The 11,810-nt window shown below is 39.0% G+C and overlaps 3 protein-coding genes across 8 annotated transcripts in view; 1 reads left to right on the top strand and 2 right to left on the bottom strand.

The window, feature by feature from the left end:
- Positions 1-192, bottom strand: part of AIMP2 (aminoacyl tRNA synthetase complex interacting multifunctional protein 2) — an 11,560-nt gene extending 11,368 nt beyond the window's left edge. The window contains exon 1 of the mRNA XM_008072907.2: positions 106-192. Within this exon, the coding sequence (XP_008071098.1) occupies positions 106-120 (15 nt within the window). The 5' untranslated portion in view covers positions 121-192. The remainder of the gene's footprint in view (positions 1-105) is intronic.
- Positions 193-441: 249 nt separating this feature from the next.
- Positions 442-11,810, top strand: part of PMS2 (PMS1 homolog 2, mismatch repair system component) — a 31,003-nt gene continuing 19,634 nt past the window's right edge. For 3 of the 5 annotated variants that reach the window (XM_021706386.1, XM_008072906.1, XM_021706385.1), the window contains exons 1-9: positions 442-482; positions 1,265-1,404; positions 2,033-2,119; positions 2,602-2,704; positions 3,440-3,623; positions 6,915-7,082; positions 7,513-7,610; positions 8,533-8,632; positions 10,082-10,166. In XM_021706386.1, coding sequence (XP_021562061.1) covers positions 460-482; positions 1,265-1,404; positions 2,033-2,119; positions 2,602-2,704; positions 3,440-3,623; positions 6,915-7,082; positions 7,513-7,610; positions 8,533-8,632; positions 10,082-10,166 — 988 coding nt within the window. In that variant the 5' untranslated portion in view covers positions 442-459. Of the gene's footprint in view, positions 483-1,081; positions 1,405-2,032; positions 2,120-2,601; positions 2,705-3,439; positions 3,624-6,914; positions 7,083-7,512; positions 7,611-8,532; positions 8,633-10,081; positions 10,167-11,810 lie in introns of those variants that run through there. The other 2 variants (XM_021706388.1, XM_021706387.1) reach the window with 2 other exon arrangements.
- LOC110594480 (mitochondrial import inner membrane translocase subunit Tim9-like) lies at positions 5,474-6,285 on the bottom strand. 2 transcript variants are annotated; one of them, XM_021706391.1, is made up of 2 exons: positions 5,990-6,285; positions 5,474-5,902 (listed from the first exon to the last, which is right to left on the bottom strand). In XM_021706391.1, exons 1-2 carry the CDS (start codon positions 6,129-6,131, stop codon positions 5,862-5,864), a joined length of 183 nt encoding a protein of 60 aa, XP_021562066.1. In that variant the 5' UTR covers positions 6,132-6,285; the 3' UTR covers positions 5,474-5,861. The 2 variants fall into 2 exon arrangements, with proteins under 2 accessions (XP_021562066.1, XP_021562065.1); XM_021706390.1 differs by having other exon boundaries at positions 5,474-5,914; positions 5,999-6,285.

Raw genomic sequence — 11,810 nt, 5'->3', positions numbered from 1 at the left:
GTCGGGTGCGGGACCGTCGCTTCTGCCGTGCACGTTGGGAAGCCGGTACATACAGGTGGGAAGCTCTACACGGAGAGGCGAGCCGCCCCCGTGATAGGGCTTTACCTGATACATCGGCATTGCGGGAACCAGATGGAAGGTGGCGCGTGACGGACACGGACGCTCAGAAGCCGTCCAGCGCCACGACTGACTGCTGCCACCTCCTCTCTGATCCTGCTGCGGGCGTTCGGGAGAAAGCAGTCCGTGCGCTCTAATTGGCTCGGGCTCCCTAACGTCACGGCCTCGACCTTTGACAGAGCCAATAAGCGAGAAGGCGATATCGGAAGCATTTGCAGCCCCGCCAGGAAGGGGCGGGGCAACTCTTAAAAACAACCAATGGGCGTCCGGGAGGCGGGGCTCCTGGGGCGCATCGGCGGGAACTCCTCCGCCGTCCCGGAGTCCCGTCGGGGTTCTGCATCCATGGAGCAGGCCGGGGGTTCGAGGTGAGCGACGCTTTTGGTCTGCTCGCGCGCGCGCCCTCTTTGAGTCCCACGTTCTACGCCCCTGGAGAGGAAAGCGAGCCCGCGGCGGGGAAGCCCCAGAGCGGCGTCCCGAGCGCTCCTCTGACCCGGTGACCTTTGGGTGTGCTTTGGGCCCGGGGTCTCGCCCCTCGGCGTCCAGGGCTGTGGGCGGGGGCGCTCGGCGCTTTGGGGTGTTGGGATCGGCCGGCTCCCAGTCGGGCCCTGCCGCTACGCCGTCACCAGGCCGTGGACTTGAAGCCGAAGCATGAAATAGCCGAAGCTTGAATTTGTTTCCCTTTTACCTGGTTTCTTTCTCTCTCTCTCTCTCATTGTTTTTTGAGTTGAGGTTATTTAGGGGAGCGTCAAGACACATTCTCATTTGCATGGTCGCCGAGTCTTAAAAAATGCTATGCTTCTGTGTGTGTTTGGGTACGTGATTTCTGTCCGGAAAGCTACAACGACTTTACGGCCTAGCGAATCTTCAGTCAGGTTCAGTGTCGGATTCCTAGGCGCCTAATTTCTGTCCAACGGCATTTACATGTATTAAGTACATTTAAATAAATTATGCCGTCTGCATTTAAATGTGCTTTAAGGCAAGGATTGTAGAACATTGTTTATGAGTATGAAAAAGGTGTCTGTTACTGTAATCTGTGAGTCGATTAAACCCATAAGCTGTTAACAGTGATGAGTCATTTCCCACAGTTAAAATCAGGATGAAAATATTCAACTGAATACTTGTTTCTTGTGACTGGTTTCTTCTTTAGTACGGAACTTGCTAAGACCATCAAACCTATTGATCGGAAGTCGGTCCATCAAATTTGTTCTGGGCAGGTGGTACTGAGTCTAAGCACTGCTGTGAAGGAGTTGGTAGAAAATAGTGTGGATGCTGGTGCCACTAATATTGGTAAGTGTGGGAGAGTTTTAAGCCACAAGAAATAACCAGTGTATGTTATTTTATTCAAGAAACATTTGTTACTGTAATCAAGTGTTGGTGTACCAGTAAATTATTTTTAAGTTAGCACCTATTATGTACTTAGTACTTTGCTAAGTGGTAATAATAACTGAACTTTTATTGTGCTCTTACTGTGTGCCAGGTAGGTATTGTGCTGAGCATTGTACATAGTATATCTCATCTAATCTGCAGAATAACTTTATGAGATAGGAATGATAATGATTATCATTATTATCTCTGTTTTACAGATGAGGATATTATGGGACAGGGAATTTACTTTTTTTGAGATTGTAAAGCTAGTAAAATCTGATCCTGGAAGTCCTATTCTAGAGCCTGTTATTTAATGGCTATGTTAAAATTATTCCTTTCAAAGACAGAAAAAGCTAAACTGTTTAATCTGGGCTAGTAAATAGTCAAAAAGTTTTTTAAAAAATGAAATACACAAAATGACAGTAGTATCTTTAGGTTACTGGTATAGTTATGAATATTAAATTTGTATTATGTTATAAATAATGTCAATGTAAAAACTTTTAGCATGGATCGATCTTTAAGAAATACTTAAATATTTTAAACTTTTTAGATTTGAGGCTTAAAGACTATGGGGCGGATCTCATTGAAGTTTCGGACAATGGATGTGGGGTAGAAGAAGAAAACTTTGAAGGCTTGAGTAAGTTGAATTTTTCTGATTCTGTTATAAAATAATGGGGCCAGATGACCTATAGAATTTTTATTAACGCTGTTAGGAAACAGAAAAACAGTTTTTAAAAACATACCAGTTGCCGGGCTCGGTGGCTCAGCCTGTAATCCCGCGCCTTTGGGAGGCTGAGGTGAGTGGATTGCCTGAGCCCGTGGGTTCGAGACCCGCCTGGGCAGCGAGACCTCATCTCTACAATAAATCAAAAAATCAGCCGGGCGTGGTAGCACATACCTGTAATTCCGGCTACTCGGAAGGCTGAGGCGGAAGGATCGCCGGAGCCCAGCAGGCGAGGCTGCGGTGGCCGGGAGCGGCCACTGCACTCCAGTCTGGGTGACTGAGTGAGACTCCAACTCAAAAAAAAAAAAACATACCAGTTACTTTGGTAGGTATTTTGTATATTCATTGCTATATCACTTGAGATATCTTGGGCCTTACTTTACACTCTCTTTCAGCTCTGAAACATCATACTTCTAAGATTCAAGAGTTTGCTGACCTAACTCAGGTTGAAACTTTTGGCTTTCGGGGGGAAGCTCTGAGCTCACTTTGTGCACTGAGGTGATGCAATATTTTTATGCATTAACTTGACCCCTTATAAGAAACCCTTCTGAAAATGAAAAAGTATAATTAGAGTCATAATTATCTATACTTTTCTATATCTGTGTCTCAACTTCTAGCTTCTGAATTCTGTTTTATCTCACTACCAGTCTAAATAATAACTTTTGAAATGTGAACAATAAGTAAATGAAATCAAGCAAATAGTATTGTAAAAAAAAAGTTATTACCCTTATTAAAGCAGTTATTTCTCAAGTTTAAAATAGCATATAGCTAATAAATTATAGGTACCATTGGTTTTAATTTTTTCAATTTTTAGGAAAAAATTTAACCAAAGTACTTATTTGCTTATAGTACAGATTCTAAATTTTTATAAATTATTACTTATAATATATTTGGATTCTTTTTAAAATTTTTGTTAGAACAGTAGTAACAAAAATGAGAAATCTCTGTGCAAACAAAATTTTGAGATCCTTGATTGTTTTGTAGTTCAACCTAAAAAACTAAGTCAAATCTTCTACCAAAACAAAAGATTTATAGAACTCTGTCTTACTGTCTTTTAGGTCTCAAGTCTTAGATTTTATGACTCCTCATCCATTTAAATGCTCTTGATTATCTCAGAGGGATCATCATCTTTTAAAGAAAGTTTTGAGAGAAAGGGAAGTGAGAAAAAGAGTATTTGGTGTCCAGCATTGTGATTCTCTATATGAACCTACCATGCCTGGCATTTTCTTACAGTGATGTAACTATTTCTACCTGCCATACGTCTGCAAAGGTTGGAACTCGACTGGTGTTTGATCACAATGGGAAAATCATCCAAAAAACCCCCTATCCACGGCCTAGAGGGATGACAGTCAGTGTCCAGCAATTATTTTATACACTACCTGTGCGCCATAAGGAATTTCAAAGGAATATTAAAAAGGTACAGTACATTTTGAAGAGTGTTGATAACATAATATACATATGAGCAAAAGATTTAATAAAGATGTTTATTCTTCAGTTGATTCTTTTCCCTTACTTTTTTGAGAAGTACTTTATTTGCTTCTTCCCATCACAATCTTAACTTTAGAATGATTTACACTTTTCTTAAAAAGAATCATTAGGTTGAGCGCAGAGGCTTTTGCCTGTAATCCTAGCACTTGGGAGGCAGAAGTGAGAGGATTGCCTGAGCCCAAGGGTTCAAGACCAACCCAGGCAATTTGGCGAGACCTTGTCTCTCCAGTAAGTAAAAAAATAAACTGGGCATGGTCTAGTGTGCCTGTAGTTCCAGCTGCTTGGAAGGCTGAGGTGGAAGAATCGCCTGAGCCCAGCACTCAACCTGGGTGACGGAGTAAGACTCCAAGTCAAAAAAAAAAGAATTAAATAGTGTTTATTAGGTATTCTAGTATGGGAAATGGGTCTTTTAAGAAATAATATTTTCTGGCTATTTTTAAATATTACTTCTCTTGGTTCCTTGAGAAATGAATTCTTGCAACCTTGAATGCAAATGAAATAGCTAAATGTTATGTAATTACATTTAAAAAGCAGATATATAAAGTCAGGCACGGTGGCTCATGCCTGTAATTCCAGTACTTTGGGAGGCTCAGGCAGGAGGATCCCTTGAGCCCAGGAGTTAAACAACAGCTTGGGCAACATAGCAAGATCCCATCTCTGCAAAAAATCAAAAAATTACGGGGTGTGGTGGCACACACTTGTAGTCCCAGCTGCTTGGGAACCTGAGGCGAGGCTGGGGGTGTGGGGGTTTGAGGGATTGTGGGGGGAAACTGCTGGAACCCAGGAGTTGGAGGCTGTGGTGAGCCTTGATAGTGCCACTGTCCTCCATCTAGCCTGGGTGAGAGAGACTCTCACTAAAAAAAAAAAATTTAAAAACAAATGATAAAACTGTATTATGTGATTACAACTTTTGTCATTTTGTTAGAATAAATGGCCTAAATATGCCTAGAATAAAGGCTGGAAGAGTGAACACTTTAATGTTATCAGTGATTACATCCTTAGATGTGAGATCTCATGTACTTTTCTGTACGTATGTTTTTTAGTAAATTTGTATATATTTTTATAATCCAAAACATTGCATAAACATATGCAAACTTTTACTTGTAAAACAATTTGTTCTGCTGGGTGTGGTAGCTCAAGCCTGTGTCACACCACTTTGGGAGGCCAAGGCGAGAGTATTGCCTGAGGTCAGGGGTTTGAGACCAGCCTGGACAACTTGATGAGACCTCGTCTCTACAATAAATTAAAAGAAAAATAAGCCAGGCGTGGTAGCGCACGCAGGTAGTTCAGCTACTTGAAAGGCTGTCGTGGAAGGATCACCTGAGCCCAGCAGTTTGAGGCTGTGGTGGCCGTGAGCCTGCTACTGCACTCCAGCCTGGGTGACAGAGTGAGACTCCAACTCAAAAAAAAAAAAAAACCCAAAAAATCGATTTGTGCTAATTTCTACTTTATGGAATTTTACAAAAAATAGATAATACTATTTTTTCTTATCTTATGGTAAAAAATTGGTACCTCAGAAAAATACAGGAATATAGAACTTGTACTTGTTAGGTGACTATTATTAACAGTTTGTATATCTTTTCTGACTTAATTTCATGTGTTTATAAGTATTGGATTAATTTTCAAGATAAATTAATATAATGAATACACATAATATAGAATGTATTCAAGTAATACTGAATTGTGAATGGTTGAAAGTTGAAATTGTCTCTCTCCCTGCCAGAATTTTGTTTATATCCTTTAGACTTTAAATGTGCATGTGTATATGCAGTCTTTTTTTTTTCAGTGATATTTCCATTTATTTTATTTTAGTAATGAAAAGTTTTCTATCTCATACATGATTGAACACATAATTTGCTTTAAAATTAACAGTCACAATTGAAGAAACAACAGTTTATTTTTCTAATCAAGTGACCAAGCTGCTGAATCATAAGGCCTCAACAAATGTTGCATCTTATTATTTCATTGAACAATAAGACCTTCTATTTTAATTATTCCTGGTACATAGCGATTTTGTTTCTTCAGTGGTTTCCATTTGCCAAACAGTCACGACAGATGTTTTAACGTGGTGGCTGCTGCTTTCAGGGGATACTGTCAGATGAGTCCTCATTTCCAGCGCAGCAGCTGTTGGCACTCTTTCATCGAAAGTCCATGTATCAGGACTTCTCTATCGTGGTTGGCCAAGGAGTCCTGCTTTGGCTGCCAGGGCTTCATTCTGCTGAATATGATATTTCTGAAATCTCATGGATATTCTTTGTGTCATTTTAAAATATTTCTGTAAGCAATGTTCTGAACAGGTGGTCTCTTCAGGTTTTACTTCTCTTGTTGTGAAGTCTTTAACACCGTCCAAAAAGCAGGTTTCTGTAAGCTTATTGTAGGTACCAAGGAATTCCTTAAACTGCTTTATCTGATCAGATTCTGGTATTTGTGTAGCCATATTCTTTTGGTATGTTAATTAGTCACCTTTTCTGATGCATCAGTTTTTTCTGTTCTGGAAAAGTAGTTTCCAACCTTTGCTTGGCGGTCTCCAAGTGAGGCCTGATTTTTTACTTAGGCAAAGGCTCTTGCATCCAACATCAGTAAGATGGTGGGGGACTGCGCTGCGGGTGAACCTGGCAGCTGCCGCCGCCACCGCTAGCTGGAAAAGCATATGCAGTCTTTATACATATGCTTAGATTTTTTTTTAAACATCTAGAACTGTATTATACATACTGTAGTATAACTGACTTTTTTACTTAGCATATTGTAATTATCTTTTTTTGTTCAGTGTGTACTATCTTATTCTTTGCCATTCCACTGTGATAAGGATATATAATAATTTAAGTAACTCCTTGCTCATGATTGATTAGGTTGTTTCTGATTTTTCAGTTACAGATTGTTTCAGTGGACATTTTTGTATGTATCTTTTATGCTTGTGCCAGTCTTTCTACACGGATACATTTTTAGGGGAAGGATTACAAGGTCAAAAGGAATGTAATTTTCGATTTTTATAGCAGTGGGCCTGGAGCATCTGGAGGTGAGAGGACTAACTGAGCCAAAGGCTCTGAGTCCCATTCCATAGTATATGGAAAGATACCTCTTCATAGATTGTTCTGTCAGTAATACTTACCCTTATTTGTGGGGTGATATGAGAACTTTGAATTGGATGTTATAACTTGAACCATGTGATTCCTATAAGAGTAGAGTAATGTTGAGTTTTGTGTTTGTGTTTTTTAAACAGGAGTATGCCAAAATGATCCAGGTCTTACATGCATACTGTATCATTTCAGCAGGCATTCGTGTAAGTTGCACCAATCAGCTTGGACAAGGAAAACGACAGCCTGTGCTATGCACAGGTGGAAGCTCCAGCATGAAGGAAAATATTGGATCTGTGTTTGGGCAGAAGCAGGTAGTGGTGGCCAGTTACTTAATTTAAATACATTTTATTGCTCTGGGGATTTATGGCAGGTTTCTTCGATAGAATAGAAAATAAAATCCTTTCACAAAAATTAGTTTGGGAGCTGAAGATTTCTTATTTTACTCTTTCAGAAAATAACATGCCACATCTTTTAACTCTCTCTGAAAAAAACATAAATTATTGGAGGGCAATGTGTTGATTATGAATAAGTAAAAGCTCAAGTTTTTCACTGTTCTGGTATAAAATAAAAATTATAGCACTGCAAAGCGGTTACCAAGAGTCTATGAATTTCTTTATGCTCTTAACTTGGAGAGCTTGACTAGAAAAGGAAACAAACAAAAACCCTCATTTATCTTCTTTTCTGAAATTAGGTCCGTTCTGTCTGCATTAGGAAATGACGGTAACTGTTGGTTTCTTTTAGTTGCAGAGCCTCATTCCTTTTGTTCAGCTGCCCCCTAGTGACTCCATCTGTGAAGAGTACGGTCTGAGCTGTTCGGATACTCTGCATAATCTGTTTTAGTAAGTAGATTGCTACCAGGAAAACTACAGTGGGACATTTTTTCCTGAGGGTTGTTTTTTTTTTTTAAGATAGTGACTTTAAAGCTTGTAGTTTTTTATGTCCTTCATAAAACAGTGCTTAATTTCATCAGTAATTCTGGGTAACTGGTGCATTTCAGGGGGTTTCTCATTGAGCTAGTCTGTCAAGGCTCTGTTTCATTAAAATAACTTTTAAGTTATGTATAATTGACTTTTTTGAGATCTGGTGAAGGCACTTCAGCATTATTACTTGTAGTCTAGGAAAACAGACACTTTATAGGATTGGCCCTGTAAGATCTGTGTTTCTTACTCTTCCTCTACTGACTTTTGGCTTATACCTGAAATTGCAAAGATGGAGATTCATTTCTTTATATGAAGGTGTTGTTCTTATGGAAATGCAAATATCCCTGGGGTGGATCTCGTGTAGGTGAAGCACTTTACTGACATGTTAGTAGATAAAAGTTTTCTGACAGGGAGCAGATTTTAAAAGGGGAGGGAACATGGACAAAGGTCCTGCATACAAGTTGTTAGGCTCCATTGACAAACTAGTGGGGATAGTACAAAGGTTCTGAGAATGTGTTTGAGGTAAGACCCACTCCTATATGAGGCTTACCTTTGGAGGTAAGATGAAAGAAGAGCTGAAACAAATCAGTTTGTGAATGTACTGCGTTGCGTATGGTGGATTTGTATGTTGACTGTAGGAGCTTTAGAGCATTCCAGAAGGCCTGAATTCTTTCATGATGCGTCAGGATGGAGCGTAGGTACACATGAACTGAAATAGTGATACTTACCAGAGTGTCACCAGGTGTTTTGCTTTATCTAACTTTAAGAATGTGCCATACAATATGTGTTTCTAATCCTTTTCTCTCTGGAATCCTGCCCTTACCATATTAACATTGAATAGTATCTCAGGTTTCATTTCACAATGTGCTCATGGAGTTGGAAGGAGTTCCACGGACAGACAGTTTTTCTTTATCAATCGACGACCTTGTGATCCAGCAAAGGTATTTAAAAATTCTTTTGTATTGGTTTATTATTTGTGCCTTTGACTTTTATTATTTAATAATTTTTTCTGATATAGGCAATTTACATGGAACTTGGAACTTTGACTCAGACATGGGTTTAAAATTCTCTTATTTTGGGCATTTAAAAAATTCTGCTACAGATGGTCTCTGACTTAATGATGGTTCAATTTACAGTTCTTCTACTTTACTGTGGTGTAAAAGCTATACATGTTCAGTAGAAATCATACTTTGAGTACCCATCTGACTCTTCTACTTAGCACTTTTAATACAGTATTCGGTAAATTACATGAGATATTCAGCACTTTAAAATTCACTTGGGCTGGATGCGGTGGCTCAAGCCTGTAATCCCAGTACTTTGGGAGGCTGAGACGAGAGGATTACCTGAGCCCACGGGTTCGAGACCAGCCTGGGCAACATGGTGAGACCGTGTCTCTACAATAAATCAAAATATTATCTGGGTGTGGTAGCCTGTAGTTCCAGCTATTTGGAAGACTGAGATGGAAGGATCACTGGAGCCCAGCAGGATGACACTGGGTTGGCCATGAGCATGCCACTGCACTCCAGCCTGAGCAATGGAATGAGACTTCAACTCAAAAAAATAAATAAAATTCACTTGGATCTGCCAGATGTGATTCAGCTTCTAACTTTTGTAACCTATATTGTGGAATTATTAATTTTTAATAATTAATGTGATTTTGTGGTTTTATGTCTAATGTCACTTTATAATGTCATGTAAATATGTTCCTATGTAAATCTGAATGTGCTTTTTGAACATTTAAACTGCTTGCATTTTATTAAAATTTCTTCTACATCATCTTTAGATTGAAAAAAGATTCCATTTTAGGAGTTACAATTTAAAATATTCCTTTGAGAGGTGCAAGAAAACTTTGGGTACCAGATATATTCATGATCTTGATTGTGGGATAGTTTCACAGGTCTATGTATATATGTCACAACTTATGAAATTGTATACTTTAAATATGTGCAATTTATTGCATGTCAGTCATATCTCAAGAAGGCTGTTAAAAAATATATCCCTGGTTGGGAGTGGTGCCTCAAGCTTGTAATCCCAGCACTTTGGGAGGCAGAGGTGAGAGGACTCCCGGAATCCAGGAACTGGAGACCAGTCTGGACAACTTGGCGAGATCTCATCTCTGCAGTAAATCAAAAAATGAGCTGGAAGTAGTGGCATGTGTCTGTAGTTTCAGCTACTTGGAAGGCTAAGGCAAAGGATCACCTGAGCCTAGCAGGTCAAGGCTGCAGTAGCTGTGATTGTGGCACTGTACTCCAGACTGGGCAACTGATTGAGAGACTCTGACTCAAAAAAAAAAAAAAAAATCCCTTTGTTGGGTTGACCAGAATAACATGTTAGAATGTTGGGGCAAGGGAACATTTGTTCTTTTCTGATCTTTTTCTGATTTTGCACAGGTGTCCAGACTTGTGAATGAAGTCTACCATACATATAATCGACATCAATATCCATTCGTTGTTCTTAACATTTCTGTTGATTCAGGTAAGTTCCACCGAGATGTCAGTAAAACTGTTTACTTATGCCTCAAAGAAGAAAATGAAATTATAAAGCTCTAGTATGACTGGAAAGAGGTAACAATTTGTGGTGATGTGATTTTGTTTTTTATACAGACTTTTTTTATTGTATTTTTCTACTTGAAACTGTTTATTGTATTATTGGGAAAATAGAACTTTTTAAATGTTAATCAAGGGGAAAGCAGACTAAAATGTATTCAGTTACTTAGAAAATAATCCATTTTTAAAAAAAATGTTTATTTTTGAGTCAGTCTCACTCTTTCATCCAGGTGGAGTGCAGTGGCACGCTCACAGCTACCACAGCATTGACCTCTTGGGCTCAGGTGATCCTTCCACTTCAGCTTTCCAAGTAGCTGGAACTACAGGCATGCGCCACCATGCCTGGCTAATTTTTTGAATTATTGTAGAGACAAGGTCTTACCAAGTTGCCCAGGCTGGTCTTGAATCCCTGGGCTTAGGCAATTCTCTCGCCTCTGCCTCCCAAAGTGCTGGAATTACAGGTGTGAGCCACCACACCTGGCTATCCATTTCATATGGCAATTTATTTTTTGGTTGTTCAAATTATTGTTTATTGTCATTCTTTTTTTCCCTAGATATTTAGAGATATGTATGTGCATACCTTAAAATACATACAGTGCACACACACACCTCCACACACATACCCTATATCCTTTGGGGTCACAAAATAATTTTGTATCCTGCTTTTTATCCTTAGATGTGAGCTATTTTTTCTTTTTAAAAAGGAAAAAGTAAAAAGAGATATGATTTTTAATAATTGCATTATATTCTAGTGCATGGGTATGCACTAATATTTTAATTCTTTTGTTTTTCAATATTTAAGTTGTTTTCAGCGTTTGGAATTATAAATACTGTCCTTATAATTAAGTCATTATCTGCGCCTTTAATTAATTTCTTAAAGTAAATTCATGAGAGTGGAATTACTGGGTCATTGAATATGATCATTTTAAGACTCCTCCTTTATTGCGTTCTAGACATGTACCAATTCTACCAAAAGTATATTAGGAAATAAAACTTTTTTTATTTTAACCAAGGGAGAAGGTAGATTAAAGTTTTCTCACTGATTTAGGAAATAATCCATTTCATATAGATTTTATTATCATTTTAAAACTAAGTTCAGTAGGGAATAAAATATTTTGGTTTGTACTTTTCTTTTCTTTTTTTTTTTTTGAGTTGGAGTCTCAATCCATTGCCCAGTCTGGAGTGCAGTAGCACGCTCACGGCCACCCCAGCCTCGACCTGCTAGGCTCAGGTGATCCCTCCGCCTCAGCTTTCCAAGTAGCTGGAACTACAGGCGTGTGTTACCACGCCCGGCTAATTTTTGATTTATTGTGGAGACAAAGTCTCACCAAGTTGCATGGGCTGGGCCTGAACCCATGGGCTCAGGCAATCCACTCACCTCAGCTTCCCAAAGCGAGGGATTACAGGCTGAGCCACTGAGCCCGGCTACATTTAATGTTACATTTTCATGTGCATATTTGCTTTTTCTTTTACAGTTTGCTCAGTCAAACCTTTGCATATTTTGTGTGTTCAAAAATTATTTATCTTTTTCTCATTTATTTGAAAAAGCTTATTTTGTAATTTATGAGTATTA

Source organism: Carlito syrichta, unplaced genomic scaffold, assembly GCF_000164805.1.
Source record: "Carlito syrichta isolate Samal-C Ts95f unplaced genomic scaffold, Tarsius_syrichta-2.0.1 Scaffold315497, whole genome shotgun sequence".
Classification (NCBI taxonomy): Eukaryota; Metazoa; Chordata; class Mammalia; order Primates; family Tarsiidae; genus Carlito; species Carlito syrichta.
The sequence above is the reverse complement of the archived record's forward strand: the minus strand, read 5'-3'. Positions and strand labels throughout refer to the sequence as shown.